We start from the raw sequence: 21,234 nt of genomic DNA on the forward strand, positions 1-21,234 counted from the left end.
TTGGAATAAATTGGGAACTAAATTGCTGTTTAGCACAACTTGTCACCCTCAGACTGATGGACAAACTGAGGTGGTTAATAGAACTTTGTCAACCATGCTTAGGGCTGTTTTAGACAAAAATTTGAAACGTTGGGAAGATTGTTTGCCCCATATTGAATTTGCGTACAATCGTGCAACACATTCTTCTACAAAGATGTGCCCTTTTCAGATTGTTTATGGTTACATTCCTCGGGCGCCTATTGATTTGTTTTCGCTTGATGCTGCGGGCGCCCCACATATAGATGCTGTTGCACATGTTGAACACATGCTTAATCTCCATGAACAAACACAACAAAACATTGCTGCTACTAATGCTAAGTATCTGGTTGCTGGTAGTAAAGGAAGAAAACATGTTACTTTTGAACCAGGTGATATGGTTTGGTTACATTTGCGAAAGGATCGTTTTCCTACTTTGCGTCGTTCTAAATTGATGCCTCGTGCTGCTGGTCCTTTTAAGGTGCTAACTAAAATTAATGATAATGCTTATGTTCTTGACCTGCCTGCGGAGTTTGGTGTTTCCACTAGTTTTAATGTTGCAGATTTGAAACCATATGCGGGCGAGGATGATGACTTGCCGTCGAGGACGACTTCAGTTCAAGAAGGGGAGGATGATGAGGACACCACAAGTACGTCTACACCAGCAGCACCTTCTCCAGCGCCTCCAGATGCACCTCCACCCCAGGCGCCACCTTCTGGGCCAATCACTCGGGCCCGTGCAAGAGAACTGAACTTCGTCATGCTACTAAAGAATGAAGGCCCAGAAGAATAGAAGCTGGCCCAACAGAGGCCCTTGTGTGGGCGCCTAGGGCTGCGCCCTCCTTCTTTGCCCTGGACGCTAGGGGCGGCGCCCCCATCTCCTGGCCGCCCTTCCCTAGGGGCTGCGCCCCCTCTCCCTCTATTTAGAGAGAGGTTTCTTTTCAATTCAGACTTGAGTTTTGTTTTACATCTAGCTTTAGCTACTCTTGAACACGCGCAAATCAGCGCTGTCCTCGTGTATTCAAAACTCCACCTTCGAGAGATAATCAGATTGCTCGCATCCTTTTCTTGTTCGTTCTTCGATTGCGGACAGGAAACGATCTTCGTGATCAGGCTGATTTTGCATCAACAAGGTCGGTAACCACAGGGAGTTGGTTCAGCGATTGCATTGGCGCTTTGGGTTCGCTCGTCGTAGTCGGATCGTGAGGGTCATCTTCCGCCAAGTCGAATTTATCCCCACTCACCGAAAGATCGGGCACTCCGGCTCTATCAATAAGCTTCCTCAATGGATACTAGGATTCACACGTGGGTGCATGGGGTGAATCTGAACTTTGGTAAAACAAATACTTGTGTTCATTGCATTTACATTTGTCTTGTGGATTTGAGAAGCTCTCCATTAGACTAGGATTCACACCTAAGAGATTGTTGTTTTGAGTGTGCAGGATCTGTGTGAACCTTCTCGAGAAACTTCACTGAGTAGGCTCTACAATTGCGGTTTGAACCTATATTCATTTACACGAGCTAGATTTATTGTGTTCACTCTACTCTGAGTGAACTCGGAGGTTCCGGTTTTACAAACCTGGAAGATCCGAGTTCACCTACTGTCGAGACCAATTTGCTAACCCGGAAGTTCTGGGTTTGGCAGACAGTGAATTTAATCCGCTGCATTTGAGTGAAATTTTGTAGGTTCGCCTATTCACCCCCTCCAAACGACATCACGATCCTCTCACGCGGGCTTTGGTGGCCCGGATCTTCGATGGCACCGGCTTGCGGCACAGAGCTCCATGGGTTTGGCGGCGCGATGGCAAGACAACGGCTGCGGTGCGGCCGTGATGCAGTGCGCGTCGGCGTATTCGTCGCGGGGCGTGGAGACCGCATGAGGCATGCCTGCCAGATGGGGCCTACATGGGGTGTTAAGACTGCGATGACGGCAGTAGCCTATGACAAGAGGTCGTGGTAGCATGTCAATGCGACGAAGGCATGTGGCAGGTGACCGACACGGCCCTCAGCGGCATGGAGGGTGCGTGAGTAAGTGAGTTCGCCGTGGCGAGGGGGAGGGGTGGCACTACGACAATGTTGAGCCCAAGAAGGCTTTTGTGCCTGTGATCCTGGTATGTCAGAGTTATGATCATACAACTATGGATGGGAGCAGGGGCGGAGCCAGGCTGAAGGATTAGGGAGGGCTGAGCCAACGTGAGATTGTGTTTAGGGGGGCTAGACACTGTTATTTGAATGCTAGACAAGATGACAAAACCTGGAGGCTCCATGGGCAGCCGGCCAGTAGGGGGGGCTGGAGCCCCCCCAGCCCCCCGCTGGCTCCGCCGCTGGATGAGAGTCTCCGAGCGAAAGCCTTACTGACGTTCCTGCTGGTGGTGATGGCGACAGTGCCCTAGGATGTCGTTCTCCCTACTGGGGGTGTCATCTTAGAGCCCCATCTCTCTTTGCATTGTGGTGACCCATTTTAGCCTGTGCATTGTTGGCATCGTGTTGGTCATGGGAGGCTTCTGCCGATGGCGCGACAAGGTGGCTTAGTGTAGGTGGCAAGGTCAAAGGGGTTGCCGAACTCACGTGAAGGTGACTGAAGCTATGAGGGCTGCCTAGGGCTGTCCATGGTTGTTGGTTTGGCTGCTTGCAGCGATCGCGGCGGCTAGCGTTGCGTGGCAATTTTCAGTGCGGCGTGGGACTGCGTCGGAGGACGGTGCTCGCAGCAACGACATCGTGGGATGGCTAAGCTTGCAGCGGACCATGGTGGGTTGCTCTGCCTTGCTTGGCGACTCTTCTACGATACATCATCGAAAGACGATGCAAATAACAACCTGGATTGTTGGCATGGTGGAAGAGGATGTGTGCGCGGGTGGTGCAAAGAGATGATGTCGACCTACATGCTGCGGGCATGGATTCAGTGGCTGATGGGGATCGTGGGGAATGAGGCAACACCGTTCATTATCCTGATGATGGTGATACAATATACAGATCCGCAACATAGAGTACTACGGTGGACATGGCGAGGCCATCGTGTGTGGTGTCTTCTGCGAGGCGACAGAGCGAGGTGGAGTCCAATGATGGGCATGGCGAGGCCCCGCGCATGTGTTTTTGTGGTGGCGACTACGAAACAGCCTGTGAGAGGTCTGGATATGATAATTTCACTTTGTCAGATGGTGTGTGGTGTTGTAGTAGCACTACGGCAATGGGTCCCGCATGGTGGTGGCCCTCTTTGTGCGGTGCAATCTGTTTCTCTCATCTACCTATCGTCGTGGAGTCATGTAACACCCCTGTGTTAATCGTCTCGCTAAGCATGAGTTAACTCGCTAATCGTGGACTCAAATTCGTCGTTAACGCTAATCGCGTTCGCGTAGTAAACAGCTACTTAGCTGTGTTCGATCTCGTTTTTGTCTTTGTTCCGAGCTCCAAATCAACTTTCGCCCAAAACGAAAGTTGTAGATCTTCTTTTCCTCTACAACTTTTGTTTTGGCCAAATTTCATGTTCCCATATGAAATTTGGAGTTTCAACTGTTCAAATTCGAGCCAAAATCATTAAACGAAGAAACAGTGCATCTCCAGTGCTCAGCACTGTGCACGCCCGCGCCCATACCGGCGACTGAACGCCGGCGAGCGCGTCCACGCGTCGGCAATCGCGCCCGGCGCCGCTCTTCTCCTCTCACGGATGCCTCGAAGCTTCCCGGGCCGTCCTAATCCTCCTTCCTCCTTCCTCTGAGCTAGGTCGAGCTCGAGCAAGCAGGACCGAGCGAAATCGTCGTCGCTCGTCGCTCCGGCCAACCCTCGCCGCCCCACCTCAATCCGTCGCACTCCGAGCTGCGCGACCTCGCCCCGAAGCTCCTCCATCCCTCCACGAGCGCGGCCGTGCCCTACTCCGACTGAAATCGAGCACAGACCGCCGCCCGCCATTGTCGACCTCCGTCAAGCTCCGCTCCGAGCTCCGCCCCTCCCGTCGACGACCCCCTTCCGGCCTTCCTTCGCGCAAAACGAATCCCCGGTGAGCTTCCCCGCAACCTGCTCTCGCTCCCCGACCCTCTCCTCACCCAAGTCCGCGGCCGCCGCCATCGGAGCGCCGCCGCGCCGCCGCGAACACGCCGGCCGCCGCCCGCACACGCCGCCAGCCCCCTCTGCTCCTCCCTGGGCGCCACCTCCGCGCGCCCTAGGGCCACCCGGGCTCCTTGGAGCTCGCGCCGCCCGCCCTCGCCGCCGGCCGGCCCGGGCCAGGCCGGAACACCGGCCACCGCCGCGCGCCCCGCCCTGCGCCGCCGCGGGCCGCCGCGCCCCGCCCTGCGCCGCCCTACGCCGCGCGCCTGCGCCTGCCTCGCCGCCCTGCCCCCCCCCCCCCCCCCCCCGGCCGCCTGGCGCCTCGGCCCGGCCGCCGCAGCGCCGCCGGTCAGCCTCGCCGGCGGGGAGCGCCGCCGCGGGCTGCCCAGCCAGTGCGCGCCGCCCGTGCGGCAAAACAGAGGAGGAGGGGGCGGGCTGGGCCACTGTCAAGTGGGCCCGGCTGTCAGCCCCCCCCTTTTATGTTTTCCATTTTCTTATTTTAGCTGAAACTTTAAAAATCCATATAAATTCACAGAAAAATGCGAAAAATGCCAAACCAGTTTTGTTAGCTTTCTAAAATCATGATCTGCAGAGGAAAAATGCTTAAGCATGCATTTTATCACTTTTGCTCTGGTGAAAATTCAATTTGTGTTTAAACTAGTTTATTTTGTACCACTTGTTCTATGGTTCTAAAAATTATGAAAAATTCGCAGTGGATTACTCATTTCATGTTTAGTCCACTGTAAAAGTTTCATGGCTTGTTGCTATGCGCTTTTGGGTAGATCTATTTGTACTTCGTTTACTTGCTAGGGTTAGTTACTTGTTTCTTGCATGCAAAGCAAATTCCTGTTAATCCATGCTAACCTAAGTCGTTTTAGTAGTTGTTTTTGTTGGAAACACTTCAGGCTAATTTGAGTTAATCGTTTCATCGCATTATGTGCTCATGCATTGCACCATATCCTAACTGTTGCGTGTCATATTTTATTCGTGTAGACGCTACGAACGAAGCTGTCCACGAGCTGATCGTTGAGCCGGTCCAGGAGCCACGAGCAGGAGCGCAGCAGGAGGACGCCGTTGAGCACGCCCCCGGAGACCTAGTTAACCCCGCTGACCTGCAAGGCAAGCCCCGGAGCATAACCATAATTTAAAATTATTCAATGTTTATTTAAGTATTGTGCATTTATATTCTAGGAGTTGAATGGAACCATAGTATGCATGTTTTCCCTAGGTACCGTGGGCCTATACTAGTATGCAGGTGTCGATAGAAATGCTTTGCTAAATAGGATTTCGGTAGAAGTCGAGTGATTGCTGTCACTCGCAAGTTTAGGATCTTGATCCCTTAGTTTTGGCTTGGAAATGCGTTGATGAGTAAAAAGAATTTGAGACCGGGCGGGAATGAGTTGGAATAGATGAGAAAATGAACTCCCGCCTGTGTCGATTGAGGACCGTACCGTTGTTGGCCCTGATGACCGAGTTTGAACAGTACTAACCACATACCGGAAGTAGGAGGTAGTCGAAACCGGTAAGCTGTGTACCACATTACAGCGGTGATTTGAATTCCGCCATGCTACGCTGGGCGTGGGAGTTGGCGGGTGTTGGATAGGATGCCGCCTCCGGGTTCTCCGGGAGTTCACCGCGAGGGGCCCATCACCTGGGTTTTAGCAAGCGTAGTTCAGATGCCGTGGTAATGTGGGAACAGTTGACGCGCATGGCCCGACGGGGCTTACATGTGTCGTGTGAGTTAGGTCCACCTTGCAAGGTTAAATCGGATCGATTCGCCGTCTCTCTCGGTTAAGAGAACCTTGGTCACTGCGTCACATCGTAGTAAGAAGTGAAATAAGTATTGAAAGGTAGCGATGGAATGTTGTATTTGTTGTTCTAAAAGATAATCTGTTCTACCATGTGTGTTTTAGATGAATAGGCGAACTTAGTAATACTTGGTATACTAAACGGAGCTAAAATATTGAAAGTAAGGATTCACTTCTAGCAGCTTTTCAACAAAAGAACTTCAGAGCCAAAAAGCTTTGCATGTCTAGTTAATGGGCTAAGTATACCCAGAGTCGGGTAAGCCTTGCTGAGTATTAGTATACTCAGGGTTGTTGTTGTAACCCCTCTGAGCAGGTTGTGTCCCGGCGGACTTCGAGGAGATCTGTGCGTCCTGGATTGGACAGCCGCTTCCTCCAGGTTGGACCGTCGAGTGGGCCCCGTCTTCCCCGTGAAGATTGGGCAGGTTAGCGTCACATCGGTGGGCAGGATGTGGAGCTCACCTTTTATCGTCGTCGTAGCTATCGTATTGTATTTCGAACTCAGTTTTAAACTTCCGCTGTGCGTTTGAACTCTGTTGTTTGTATTTAAGACTTTTATGTAAAATCTGTGTTGTAAATTAATTTGAAGATTTCTGTATGCTGGTAACACCTGTGCTCGTCTTCGTACGGGTCTAAGTGCAATTGTGATCCTGGAGTACAGTAGTTTAATCGGGATTTTACCCGACAGCCTGTCAGGTTACACCGTTTTAAGTGCACAGTAACTGGATTAAGTAAGAAGATGATGGTTAGTGCATTTAAGCCGGTTTAATTTGGACGGTGCTGCTACAGCTGGCATCAGAGCGCTAAATTGCACTGGGGTGATTACCTTGCAACGATTTCGGGTTTTTCGAAAAGTTGACGCTAAATGCGCTAAGGAATAGAATAGATAGTTCGTATGCCCTAATTATGTTATATAAGTTAGGTGGCAACTAAGTATCTATTTTATTCCAGCACTTCCAGCTTTTACTTTTTGTTGAACCTTATTTCGGTAACGACGCACCTACGCTAAGGTAAGCAAGGTAAGCATTCTGGTAGTCCTTAGAATAGCCCACGTGTTTCATACGTGCGCGGGTCCCGTATGTTGAGCATACGAGGAGGTGATAAGGCTCAATTCAAACGAGCCTGTCGCTATCTGCCGCCTGATATGGAGTGCGGATTTCATGTCGTGTGATTGTGATCACGGCCATTTCGTAAGGCAATGTTACGAGATGTAAACCTGTCATGCGGTTGGCCATGACCGTGACCCTTGGGACACGTCTACCCTTGGATGTCCCGTAAGGCGAGTGTACGGGAAGTGAATACGTTGTTATGACGTATGCAGCGCTGCCCATTCAGCGTCGAACGTCTGGGTGCCATTTCTATAGTGGATGGTAATGTATGTGTAAATATGTGGGAAACTGCATATGCGTTACCCGTGTGGCGTAGGACACATGGGGGCCGTTCGTGTGTGCTGGCACGAAGGGTCCAGAAATGGATATTATATCTGTCTCTGTGTTTTTTTTGCAGGAAACTAACCACGTAAGCGCGTTATAACATCCTTGATCGTAGGAACGACTAGACTATATATAGGGAGAGTACGTAAATGTGTCACCAATTGTCCTCGTATACCATATTTGGTACTTGTTTGGGTGAGAAACGCTAGAACGTGGCATGCATCTTGCATCTTGCATTCCTGAGTTGTTGTTTGTCTTGTTACTTCGGTTGCGCTTCACAAAATTTATTTGGCCACCCTGTTTTTACTTTGTGTTCTTAAAAATTTATTTGTGTTGTGTTACCAAGTTTAAATCTGTTCTTTTAAAAAAAATCTGTGACTTACGCTAGCGTTATGTGTTCTTACAGATGGCTAGCTTCACGCACGTGATCGTGGACGCTGAGGGTTGGGCGCACTCCAGTGCCCTCCACACCGGCCACTTTCCTCGTCTGCTGTGGCAGATGCTCAGGGCGTTTGACTACACTGAGCCCCCACAGTACTCCGGACACGAGTCTAGCTTGCTGGGCACCGAGCGCTGTCAGATGATCGTGAGGATTCCTGCTTGCCCCGCTCGCTTGGATTGGGACTCGTGGCAGCTCACTGTCTATGGTAGGAAGCTGGCAGACTCCTGGGAGATTGCAGCTAGGAAGGCTATTGAGGAGTTCTCAGAGAAGCATAATGCAGAGGTGATAGATACTCCTTACAGTGTGTTTCCTCTGAGGGATGAGACTACTCAGGCCTATACAGATCGGGTGAACCGCAACCTGAACATCATGATGCCCGACTATAGCGTCAGGACAGCACTCTCGTTCAGCTACTCCTCAGCTTTGAGCAACATGTATGAGCAGCTTCGCGAGGAAAATGCGATATGCAGGAGCAAGGCTCGAGAGGCTCACCTCCATGAGCAGCACATGATTGGTACCCAGGACAAGATCAAGACCCTGAAGGCCAAGTCTAGAGCAAGGAAGATCAGGATTCAGGAGTTGCAGGAGGAGTTAGAGAACAGGACTCAGATGGTGCAGCACCTTGAGGGGCAGCTTCAGCAGGCCCAGGAGTGGATTGAGGACGCCCAGGCTCAGGTGCAGGCAGCAGCAGAGATGGAGGCCGAGGCAGCAGAGGAGGAGCCAGAAGAAGAAGAAGAGGAAGAGGACCCTGAGGAGATCGAGGGAGTGTCTGGAGTCGAGTCGGGACCTGGGACTCCGTGAGGACGTGGATGGATAGTGTTGATTCTCCCCTTGCAGTGTAGCCTAACTGTAGGATAGTTGGGTAGGATCACCAACATAGTGCTCTAGGCTAACCTTGGGTTGAGAATTCTTTTGTGGCTCGGTAGTTCGAGTCATGTAGGATAACCCCTTGCTAGTGTGGTGTGTAGCCGGGTCGTGTAAGACCCGGTAGTGGTGTGTTGTAGGGTCGTTTGTGAACCCTTCTCCCATGATAGTTTGTTGCCGTAGCACGGCTTGGGTTGTACTGAACCTTGTTCCAGCTGAAGCAGCGTGGCTGCTTAATGTAAATTTTACTTCCATAATGAGCTTTTCTGTCAGTGTGTGGAATTTCAGCTATGAGTTGCGTTTGACCGTCTTCAAATCTGAAATTTTGTTGAGCGATGTTTAGTTTTGCATGCGTAGAAGTACTCAAGGCGAAACGTATTGAGTTGAGGCGGTGTCAATCGAATCAAGCCATTTTAATTCCCTTGGTGAGCCATATCGCGAGAGAAATGATTCATGCCGTGTGTTCATACTATATATGCACATTCTTTACTTGCATGGATTAGTCTTGCTAGCGAAATGGCTAACCAGGGGAATGATTATTTTGCAGATGGGTGATAACCATGACAATGACAATCACGAGGCACTGCCCCAACAACCTCCCTCTTTGGCTCAAGCTGTTGCAGCTCTTATCGCAGACCGCAACGAGCAGACGGAGTTGATAAGGCAACTGGTGCAAGCCCAAGTCAATGCCGGCAGAGGTCGACATGCTCCCCCGCTAGCACCAGCAGAAACTGACTATGTCGGTTTTCTGGCCACCCAGCCACCTCTGTTCCACAAGGCCGATGATCCCCTTGAGACTGATGCCTGGATTCGCACCATTGAGGATAAGTTCAGTATCCTCAATTGCACAGAGATGGACAAAGCCGCCTTTGCGGCGCAACAGCTGCGGGGACCTGCGAAAATATGGTGGGTAAATCACAAGGCTCTACTTCCCGCTGGTACACGTCTCATCTGGGATGAGTTTGTGACAGCTTTTAAAATCCACCATATCACGACAAGCTTGATGAGGAGAAAGATGGCAGAGTTCCTAGCTCTGAAGCAAGGGAACAACACCGTGCTCCAATATGCTCAGACCTTTAACCAGCTATCCCAGTATGGTGGTTTTCATGTGGACACTGATGAGAAGAAACAAGATTGCTTCAGAAGGGGACTTAGTACAAAGCTCCAGGACAAACTGGCTCTCACTACTTGCAACAACTTTACTGATCTGGTTAATAAGGCCATCACGCAGGAAGATGCCACGCTGGCACACAAAGCTGACAAGAAGAGAAAGGCACCTGCTGGATCCTCCAGCAATGCACCCCAGAGATACAAGCTGGTTCAGACAGGGAATCAGCAGGCTTCAAACCGTCCTCCACAGCAGGGCCGTTGGGTCGCTAGGCCACCCCAGCAACAGCAGCCGTGGGTACCTCGTTTCCCGACACAGCAGCAGAGGCCCCTAATGCTACCAGCTCCACGCCCCAACAACTACCCCTGTTACAACTGTGGTAACCTGGGGCACTTTGCACGTGACTGCCGTCTGCCACCTCGACAGAATATCTACAAGACTCCCGCGCTGAGTCAAGGTTCCAGCCAGAAGGATCAGAAAAAGAAAGTTGTACCTGCCAAGACTGGTCGTGTGAACTACACCACTCTGGAGGAAGTCCCGGAGGGCACTCAAGTGATGGCGGGTACGTTCTCCGTTAATCACTGCCCCGTTACTGTGTTATTTGATTCGGGAGCATCTCATAACTTTATCAGTGAAGCATGTGTAGCACGACTTCACTTACAAGTAGCATGCCTAGAGAGACCCTACGTTATTCAGACACCTGGCACCCGGTTAAATGCTGGCCAAGTAGTTCGAAATGTTTCCCTTACCTTGGGTGGGAAAAATTTTCCACTCACTCCCATTGTCCTTCCAAGCCAGGGGATAGATATCATACTTGGAATGAATTGGATGAAGAAGCATGGCGTTATCATCAATACATCTTCTCGTGTTCTTCAGTTCAACTCTTCCATGTATGGTTCTATGGACATTCATCTTTCCCAGCATGCAATTCCAGCCACTGTCATATACCATCTGGAAGGGAAAGTTCTAGAAGTAATTCTGGTGGTTTGTCAATACCCCGATGTGTTTCCGGAGGACTTGCCAGGCATGCCTCCCGATCGGGATATTGAGTTTGTCATTGAGTTACAGCCTGGCACAGCGCCCATATCTCGAAGGCCATATAGAATGACTCCCAGTGAGTTAGCTGAATTAAAAATCCAGTTACAAGAGTTGCTGGATAAAGGCTATATCCGACCGAGCACCTCACCTTGGGGTTGCCCGGCTCTGTTCGTAAAGAAGAAAGATCACGGGCTGAGGCTATGTGTGGATTACCGACCTCTGAATGCAGTGACCATCAAAAACAAATATCCACTTCCTCGTATCGATATTCTTTTTGATCGACTAGCCGGAGCTAAGGTATTCTCAAAAATAGATCTTCGATCTGGCTATCATCAGATAAAAATCAGACCGGTGGATATACCAAAAACAGCATTCTCTACTCGTTATGGGTTATACGAGTATTTGGTGATGTCCTTTGGATTAACCAATGCTCCAGCTTATTTCATGTACCTCATGAATTCGGTATTCATGCCGGAATTAGATAAGTTCGTCGTGGTCTTCATTGATGATATCTTAATCTACTCCAAGAATGAGGAAGAGCATGCTCATCATCTTCGCATAATACTTCAGCGTCTGAGAGAGCACCAGCTTTATGCCAAACTCAGCAAGTGTGACTTCTGGCTGAAGGAAGTACCATTCCTCGGTCACGTCATATCTGCTAAGGGCATCTCTGTGGATCCCAGTAAAGTACAAGATGTACTCGATTAGGAAGCCCCAACTTCAGTTCCTGAAATCCACAGTTTCTTGGGTTTAGCTGGGTATTATCGACGATTCATCCCAGAGTTCTCCAGAATTGCGAAGCCGATGACTGAACTTCTGAAAAAGGGTGTCAAGTTCTATTGGAGTAATCAATGTGAGGAAGCTTTCCAGAAATTGAAAACACTTCTCACTTCTGCTCCAATTTTGGCCCAGCCTGATACTACAAAACCTTTCGATGTCTACTGTGATGCCTCGGGCACAGGACTCGGCTGTGTCTTGATGCAGGAGAACCGAGTGATTGCTTATGCTTCTCGATCACTCAAGAGGCATGAAGAAAATTATCCCACTCATGATCTTGAATTAGCAGCTGTGGTCCATTCACTGAAGATTTGGCGACACTATCTTTTAGGTTCATTGTGCAACATCTATACGGATCACAAGAGTCTCAAATATCTTTTCACTCAAGCTGATTTGAACATGCGTCAAAGAAGATGGCTTGAATTGATTAAAGATTATGAACTTGAAGTGCATTATCATCCTGGCAAGGCGAATGTAGTTGCCGATGCGCTGAGTCGCAAAGCTCACTGTCATTGCATCTCAGCTATACCATTAAGCGAATCTCTTTGCTTTGAAATGGAAAAGCTGAACTTAAGTATTGTACCACATGGCACATTGACTCATCTAGAGCTTACTCCTACTCTTCGCGATCTCATCATAGCGGCACAAAAGCAAGATAAAGGGGTGAAGGAAATTCAGAGAAGACTATCAGAAGGAGACCCTAAAGTGAATTGCTTCCACCAAGATGCTGAGAATGTGTTATGGTTCAAGCACCGACTAGTGGTGCCTAAGAATTTTGAGCTTAGAAAACAGATCCTTGATGAAGCCCATACTTCACGACTATCAATTCACCCGGGTAGCAACAAGATGTACCAAGACCTGAAGCAACGATTTTGGTGGACTCGGATGAAAAGGGAAATAGCCAAGTATGTGTCAGAATGTGATATCTGTCGGAGGGTTAAAGCCAGTCATCTCAGACTAGCTGGGACTCTCCAGCCCTTGAATATTCCAGAATGGAAATGGGAAGATATAAGTATGGATTTCATCGTCGGCTTACCTCGAACTCAAAAGGGTTATGACTCTATTTAGGTTGTGGTCGACAGGCTAACCAAGTCAGCACATTTTCTTCCAGTCAGTACTCGTTATTCCACAAAAAGATATGCTGAGTTATATGTTGAGCGTATCTTATGCCTGCATGGTATACCCAAGACTATCATCTCTGATCGTGGTAGCCAATTCACTGCTCGCTTTTGGGAACAATTACATACTTGCTTAGGAACTCGTGTGATTCGCAGTTCTGCTTACCACCCTCAAACAGACGGTCAAACCGAGAGGATAAATCAAATTTTGGAAGATATGCTCCGTGCTTGCGTCTTGACCTATCCACAGAAATGGGATCAATGTTTGCCATTAGCTGAATTTTCTTATAACAATAGTTATCAAGAAAGCATCAAAATGGCTCCATTTGAAGCCTTATACGGTCGTCGATGCCGTACACCTCTGAATTGGTCTGAAACCGGGGAAAGAACAATCTTTGGGCCCGACATGGTTCAAGAGGCCGAAGAACAAGTCCGCCTTATCCAAGCCAACTTAAAGATTGCGCAGTCTCGACAGAAGAGCTATGCAGATAAAAGAAGGGATCCACTCGTCTTTAAGGTCGGTGACCACGTCTATCTAAAAGTATCACCTTGGAAAGGCGTGCAAAGGTTTGGAATAAAAGGAAAGCTAGCTCCCCGCTACATCGGTCCATATCCAATTGTGGAACGATGCGGTCATGTGGCTTATCGGTTGGATCTTCCAGCGAATCTTTCTGCAGTTCATAACATCTTCCATGTATCGCAACTCAGAATGTGCCTTAGAGTTCCGACTGAAGCTGTGGCAAGTGACTCGATTCAGTTAGAGTCTGATCTCACTTATCCTGAGCATCCTATCAAGATTATTGATCGCAAGGATCGAGTTACTCGTCGCACAACCAACCGATTCTACAAAGTTCAATGGAGTAATCACTCCGAAGATGAAGCGACTTGGGAGAAGGAGGAATTTCTGAAATCCAAGTATCCGGAGTTCTTAAACGCTCATCCAGGTACTACATCTTCGAACCCTTTCCGCCTGTTTGAATTCTCTCATGCTTGAATCTCGGGACGAGATTCTTTTAAGGGGGGAAGGCTGTAACACCCCTGTGTTAATCGTCTCGCTAAGCATGAGTTAACTCGCTAATCGTGGACTCAAATTCGTCGTTAACGCTAATCGCGTTCGCGTAGTAAACAGCTACTTAGCTGTGTTCGATCTCGTTTTTGTCTTTGTTCCGAGCTCCAAATCAACTTTCGCCCAAAACAAAAGTTGTAGATCTTCTTTTCCTCTACAACTTTTGTTTTGGCCAAATTTCATGTTCCCATATGAAATTTGGAGTTTCAACTGTTCAAATTCGAGCCAAAATCATTAAACGAAGAAACAGTGCATCTCCAGTGCTCAGCACTGTGCACGCCCGCGCCCATACCGGCGACTGAACGCCGGCGAGCGCGTCCACGCGTCGGCAATCGCGCCCGGCGCCGCTCTTCTCCTCTCACGGACGCCTCGAAGCTTCCCGGGCCGTCCTAATCCTCCTTCCTCCTTCCTCTGAGCTAGGTCGAGCTCGAGCAAGCAGGACCGAGCGAAATCGTCGTCGCTCGTCGCTCCGGCCAACCCTCGCCGCCCCACCTCAATCCGTCGCACTCCGAGCTGCGCGACCTCGCCCCGAAGCTCCTCCATCCCTCCACGAGCGCGGCCGTGCCCTACTCCGACTGAAATCGAGCACAGACCGCCGCCCGCCATTGTCGACCTCCGTCAAGCTCCGCTCCGAGCTCCGCCCCTCCCGTCGACGACCCCCTTCCGGCCTTCCTTCGCGCAAAACGAATCCCCGGTGAGCTTCCCCGCAACCTGCTCTCGCTCCCCGACCCTCTCCTCACCCAAGTCCGCGGCCGCCGCCATCGGAGCGCCGCCGCGCCGCCGCGAACACGCCGGCCGCCGCCCGCACACGCCGCCAGCCCCCTCTGCTCCTCCCTGGGCGCCACCTCCGCGCGCCCTAGGGCCACCCGGGCTCCTTGGAGCTCGCGCCGCCCGCCCTCGCCGCCGGCCGGCCCGGGCCAGGCCGGAACACCGGCCGCCGCCGCGCGCCCCGCCCTGCGCCGCCCTACGCCGCGCGCCTGCGCCTGCCTCGCCGCCCTGCCCCCCCCCCCCGGCCGCCTGGCGCCTCGGCCCGGCCGCCGCAGCGCCGCCGGTCAGCCTCGCCGGCGGGGAGCGCCGCCGCGGGCTGCCCAGCCAGCGCGCGCCGCCCGTGCGGCAAAACAGAGGAGGAGGGGGGCGGGCTGGGCCACTGTCAAGTGGGCCCGGCTGTCAGCCCCCCCTTTTATGTTTTCCATTTTCTTATTTTAGCTGAAACTTTAAAAATCCATATAAATTCACAGAAAAATGCGAAAAATGCCAAACCAGTTTTGTTAGCTTTCTAAAATCATGATCTGCAGAGGAAAAATGCTTAAGCATGCATTTTATCACTTTTGCTCTGGTGAAAATTCAATTTGTGTTTAAACTAGTTTATTTTGTACCACTTGTTCTATGGTTCTAAAAATTATGAAAAATTCGCAGTGGATTACTCATTTCATGTTTAGTCCACTGTAAAAGTTTCATGGCTTGTTGCTATGCGCTTTTGGGTAGATCTATTTGTACTTCGTTTACTTGCTAGGGTTAGTTACTTGTTTCTTGCATGCAAAGCAAATTCCTGTTAATCCATGCTAACCTAAGTCGTTTTAGTAGTTGTTTTTGTTGGAAACACTTCAGGCTAATTTGAGTTAATCGTTTCATCGCATTATGTGCTCATGCATTGCACCATATCCTAACTGTTGCGTGTCATATTTTATTCGTGTAGACGCTACGAACGAAGCTGTCCACGAGTTGATCGTTGAGCCGGTCCAGGAGCCACGAGCAGGAGCGCAGCAGGAGGACGCCGTTGAGCACGCCCCCGGAGACCTAGTTAACCCCGCTGACCTGCAAGGCAAGCCCCGGAGCATAACCATAATTTAAAATTATTCAATGTTTATTTAAGTATTGTGCATTTATATTCTAGGAGTTGAATGGAACCATAGTATGCATGTTTTCCCTAGGTACCGTGGGCCTATACTAGTATGCAGGTGTCGATAGAAATGCTTTGCTAAATAGGATTTCGGTAGAAGTCGAGTGATTGCTGTCACTCGCAAGTTTAGGATCTTGATCCCTTAGTTTTGGCTTGGAAATGCGTTGATGAGTAAAAAGAATTTGAGACCGGGCGGGAATGAGTTGGAATAGATGAGAAAATGAACTCCCGCCTGTGTCGATTGAGGACCGTACCGTTGTTGGCCCTGATGACCGAGTTTGAACAGTACTAACCACATACCGGAAGTAGGAGGTAGTCGAAACCGGTAAGCTGTGTACCACATTACAGCGGTGATTTGAATTCCGCCATGCTACGCTGGGCGTGGGAGTTGGCGGGTGTTGGATAGGATGCCGCCTCCGGGTTCTCCGGGAGTTCACCGCGAGGGGCCCATCACCTGGGTTTTAGCAGGCGTAGTTCAGATGCCGTGGTAATGTGGGAACAGTTGACGCGCATGGCCCGACGGGGCTTACATGTGTCGTGTGAGTTAGGTTCACCTTGCAAGGTTAAATCGGATCGATTCGCCGTCTCTCTCGGTTAAGAGAACCTTGGTCACTGCGTCACATCGTAGTAAGAAGTGAAATAAGTATTGAAAGGTAGCGATGGAATGTTGTATTTGTTGTTCTAAAAGATAATCTGTTCTACCATGTGTGTTTTAGATGAATAGGCGAACTTAGTAATACTTGGTATACTAAACGGAGCTAAAATATTGAAAGTAAGGATTCACTTCTAGCAGCTTTTCAGCAAAAGAACTTCAGAGCCAAAAAGCTTTGCATGTCTAGTTAATGGGCTAAGTATACCCAGAGTCGGGTAAGCCTTGCTGAGTATTAGTATACTCAGGGTTGTTGTTGTAACCCCTCTGAGCAGGTTGTGTCCCGGCGGACTTCGAGGAGATCTGTGCGTCCTGGATTGGACAGCCGCTTTCTCCAGGTTGGACCGTCGAGTGGGCCCCGTCTTCCCCGTGAAGATTGGGCAGGTTAGCGTCACATCGGTGGGCAGGATGTGGAGCTCACCTTTTATCGTCGTCGTAGCTATCGTATTGTATTTCGAACTCAGTTTTAAATTTCCGCTGTGCGTTTGAACTCTGTTGTTTGTATTTAAGACTTTTATGTAAAATCTGTGTTGTAAATTAATTTGAAGATTTCTGTATGCTGGTAACACCTGTGCTCGTCTTCGTACGGGTCTAAGTGCAATTGTGATCCTGGAGTACAGTAGTTTAATCGGGATTTTACCCGATAGCCTGTCAGGTTACACCGTTTTAAGTGCACAGTAACTGGATTAAGTAAGAAGATGATGGTTAGTGCATTTAAGCCGGTTTAATTTGGACGGTGCTGCTACAAGTCACGTCCTGACATCGACTGCATGAGGTGGAGAAAGTTGGTAACCGCGGTGACTAGGCTTCTTTTTGTTCGCCTCCGTCATCCTACGACATGGTTTCGGTTTGTGTCAAGGTTCCAATCCACCCAGGTGCAGTCTCCTTTGTGGTCCATCTCGATACCCCAATCCAGTCGGACATAGTTGCCTCGTGGAGATAAGTTGTATGGCTCGCGTCGATGTGCCAATTCGACCAGCCTGAGTTATGTTCAATTGAGTTGAGTTCGGTGCGTGTTGATGCCCCAATCCAACCCGTCGGTGTTATTTTCGTGGTTTATTTTTCCTTTTTTCTAATTATGACCTCTCAGAGATATAACATTGCACTTTTTCTGCTATATAAATAGAAGGGTTAATTGGATCTATGCCATTACAATTATCCGAGTTCACTAATCTGCCATTACTATTCATCGTATTGGAACCGTGCCATTACAATTTCAAAATTCTCTAAAACATGCCATTACATACCCCTTCAACGTGTTTCTCAAAATTTATGGACCAAAATACCCCTAGCCTTCTTCTTACTCTCATCCCCTCCCTCTTTCCTCTCTCTCTACACTGCCGGATCCCTCCTCGTTCCCCCTCCCCTCTCCCGCGGCGGAGCTCCAGCGGGACGGCGTGCCCGCGGGGCGGCGACAGGCCCGCGGGACGGCACGGTGGAGCCCCTCCATCGCTGGCGCCCTCCCTCGCGGCTCCCTACCTTCCTCCCCGGTGCTCCGGCGAGGTGGCCACGGCGAGCCGGCGGCGGGCTGGCACGAGCTCGAGCTCGGCGAGTGGCGGCCGGTGGGCGGGCACAGCTGCGGCGGCCCAGCTCGCAGTGGCCGGCCAATGGAGGCGTCGAGCCACGCGGCGGCCTGGCCACGGCGGCGCGCCTCGCGATGGCCGGGACAACGCCGCCTCCCTGCGTCCCCTCCCCCTCTCACCCTCCTCTGCCGGAGCAACAGCGCAGCGCGGGGGGTGGGATGGCGTGGCGGCGATGGAGGCTCGGCGCGGCTCCTCGCGGCGGAGGCCCTCTCTCCTCCCAGGCGGCCTCCCATGGCGGCTCGGCGAGATCCACCCCGGGCAGGCAGAGGCAGTCGGCGAGCCCGGGGCGGCCACGCCCAGGCGGCCGGCGAATGCGCGGAGGCGGCCGGTGGCGCGCGCGGCGGTGGCGCGAGGCTAGAGATCCTGGCGATGGAGAAGAGCGACGACGGCGACCGCGATGGGCTCCGCCGGAGGTCGGCCTCTACGAGGAGCCGCATGGGCGCCTGCAGCGCGTCGTCGATCCAGGGGAGGTAGCGTGGGTAGCAGCGGAAGTCGTCGCTGCTGGAGTCGCAGCCGAGCTCCGGCAAGTCCCGCAGCGTGAGCGGGCCTCTCCTCACCACCGCCATCAGTCGGCACTCGCCCACGGCTGCGCCGCGTGTCGGCGACGGAATGCTCTGCCGCCGCTGCTGCTGCTATGGATGCCAGTAGGGCTTGGTGTTCGTGGCCGCAGGGGTTTAAATGAGATGGATGGATGGATGGATGGATGGATGGACGGACGTAGAGGACGGAGAGGGAGAGGAGTGGTGTGGGAGTGGGCGATGTGGGGTGAGGCAGGGAGAGCGATCTGCCGCTGCCTGTGCCTGCTTGCCCGGGGGCCGGTTCTGCTGCCCGCGGTGGCGGTGGCCGCCCCCGGGATTTGCCATGGAGAGAGTGGAAAGAGGGAGGGGATGAGAGGAAGAAGGCTGGGGGTATTTTGGTCCATAAATTTTGAGAAACATGTCAAAGGGGTATGTAATGGCATGTTTCGGAGAATTTTGAAATTGTAATGGCACGGTTTCAATATAATAAATAGTAATGGCAGATCAGTGAACTCGGATAATTATAATGGCATAGATACAATTAACCCTAAATAGAAACACACTCATGGAGTCTGAGTGTAGTTGTTAAAAAAAATACGCCTCCGGTTAGCAATGTAGGAATAAACTAGTACGCTATTCCCCTCTACACTTGTTCGCACGCCTGGGTTGGGAGTTTCTGCTTGATCCACGTGAGCACGCGCGGCGGGCAGCATTTCCAGCGCCCGGCCGCCATGGAGAAGCGCGTCGGGACATCGGTGGCGATCTCGTCAACAATGGACGCCGCAGCATCGTCACGGAACGTGAGAGACACCCTCTCCAGCGATGGCGACGCGCTCCCAAGCAAGAGCTTCAGGACCCTGTACTCTTCAGGGTCTTCCCCCTTGAGCCCGACCACGGCGACCTCTCGAAGGCTGTCGAGACGAAGGCCGTCGTCGCCTGCGCGGACGCCGCTCGTCCACCGCTGCCATCCTCGCGGTCGCGGCGGCGGCTCGTCGCCCTCCTGCGATCGATGCAGAGCGGGTTAGTTCTCAATGCGTATCGCGATGGTGTCGATGCGTGAGAAGGCGCTGAGCGACGTACAAAGACAGCGAAGCAGTAGGGGCTCGCATCCACGCGAAGCCTCGTCAAGGCCGGCGTTCTGGAGAGGAGGGAGGCCAGGCTCGGCGCGACGCCGCCGCCGAACCCCCACCTGATCTTCAGCGAGAGGGCGCTGGCGTTTGGCAGCTGCGGAACGCGCCGGATCAAGTCCTCGCACGCGCCGTGCTATTATAAATCCTCGGTGGTTAATCACGTGAAAGATGGATTCAAACGCACATGGATGGATCCATGGAGGACTACTGGGCACGGGCGCGCATTGGCATACCTCTGCTGGCCCTAGCCAGTTGAGCAGAGTCGTCTCGTCCGGCATCACGAGCTCCAGGTCGAGGTGGTGGGCTTGGGAACAGGCGTGCAGGAGTTGCAGGGTGTACGGGGCGTCCGACTGGTCGCGCCGCCCGAGTGCCGGCAGCCTGAGGGGCCCGCCGAGCTGACGAGCGCTTGCCAGGTCGGAGCGGAAGATGAGCTGCTCCGGGTAGCTGCGGTGCCAGCGGACCGCCTCGATCCTTGGCGCTGAGACGGCCACCTCGCCGTCGCCGCCGGTTGGGGACCGGAAGCAGGAGCGCACGCTTAGGCACCGGAGGTTGGTGGCCGCCACGTCCAGGCTTGTCAGGTCGTCGACGTTGCTGAGGTCGAGCACCTCGAGGACGTCCGTGCGGAGGACCAGCCAGCGCAGGGCCGGCCCCCTGACGGAGCACAGACGCAGCGTCCTCAGGCGCGGGCAGCACGACGCCAGGAACTCGCCCAGGGGCCGCGCGGCGCCGCCGCCCAGCTGCACCAGCGAGAGGCTCAGCTCGGCCAGCCTGCCGAACGGCGCCGCCGCCGCCGGATCGGGGAGCGTCAGGACGGTGCGCGGCGAGCGCACGGCCAGGGCCTCCGCCCGCGCGCAGGGAGGGAGCTCCAGCCCGTTGAGCGTGCAAGGCGACGCGACGCGCACGGAGCCGACCGCGCGCTCCATCGCCTGGCGGTACCATTCGTCGGCGGTGTAGACGCTGCGGTTGATCTCGACGGAGACCGAGGGGATGCCCGGCGTCGGGAACCGGAGGAGGGCCCCCCTGGCGAGGTCGCTGAGCCGGGGCCCCCTGCCGCGCCGCGCGCAGTCCCGGACGGCGGACAGGTTCAGGGCGGCGATGTGTGCCCACGCCCGCCTCCACCGCCGCGACAGCTGGGACGTGAGCACGGCTTGCGGGGTCGGCAGCAGGGAGAGGATGCGCCCGATCAGGTCGTCGGGGAGGCTGCTGAGCCGATCGCGGCACGGTTCTGGGGTTCCGTCCTCCGCCGCCTTGCGCTTCTTCATCTGCTATCGCCGGCGTGGCGCAACTGCCTCGGACTCTGGATCGCTTTGTTGAGTTTTATTGGACTCGACGACTCACCATGTGTACATATAACAAGAAGGTAAAACAATTCCATACCGTGTCCGTACATAACAGGGCCTGGCTACTTTTTTTTTCGACGCCGTTAAATTGTTACGTTGTTCCTCCGCCGTATACCCGTACCCGGTAGGCCGGAAAGGGCAAGGTGAAGAGATGGCCAGAGACACGAGGACGCGTCGGAGGAGGAAGATACGCCGGAAGAAAAGCAAGGCAGCGACAACCACCGCCACACACAAGTTGGTCGTCAAGAAGGATCCTGCGCCGCAACTTCACACCTACGCTGGTGCCCCTTCTTCTTGGATGAATCCACAGATGTATCTATCTATCCTACTGATCATTGCTTTGCTCACTTCCCTAACATGCATGAATCTGATCGAAGGCAAGCCACCACCAGGCGCCGGCGGCCGGC

The 21,234-nt window shown here is 52.5% G+C and overlaps 1 protein-coding gene across 1 annotated transcript; it reads right to left on the bottom strand.

The window, feature by feature from the left end:
• Positions 1-19,000: 19,000 nt before the first annotated feature.
• On the bottom strand, positions 19,001-20,883 carry LOC120662764 (putative F-box/LRR-repeat protein At3g28410). The gene is made up of 3 exons (XM_039941845.1): positions 19,721-20,883; positions 19,438-19,620; positions 19,001-19,357 (listed from the first exon to the last, which is right to left on the bottom strand). Exons 1-3 carry the CDS (start codon positions 20,747-20,749, stop codon positions 19,001-19,003), a joined length of 1,569 nt encoding a protein of 522 aa, XP_039797779.1. The 5' UTR covers positions 20,750-20,883.
• Between the last annotated feature and the right edge of the window lie 351 nt (positions 20,884-21,234).

The sequence above is a fragment of the Panicum virgatum genome, chromosome 2N (assembly GCF_016808335.1).
Source record: "Panicum virgatum strain AP13 chromosome 2N, P.virgatum_v5, whole genome shotgun sequence".
NCBI lineage: Eukaryota > Viridiplantae > Streptophyta > Magnoliopsida > Poales > Poaceae > Panicum > Panicum virgatum.

Bases quoted from the DNA above. Each gene is read 5' to 3' on its own strand.
- LOC120662764 (XM_039941845.1), bottom strand. From the start codon at position 20,749: ATGAAGAAGCGCAAGGCGGCGGAGGACGGAACCCCAGAACCGTGCCGC. The intron at 19,621-19,720 runs GTATGCCAATGC...GATTTATAATAG, and splicing joins ACTGGCTAGGGCCAGCAGAG to CACGGCGCGTGCGAGGACTT. The intron at 19,358-19,437 runs GTACGTCGCTCA...CATCGATCGCAG, and splicing joins CCTACTGCTTCGCTGTCTTT to GAGGGCGACGAGCCGCCGCC.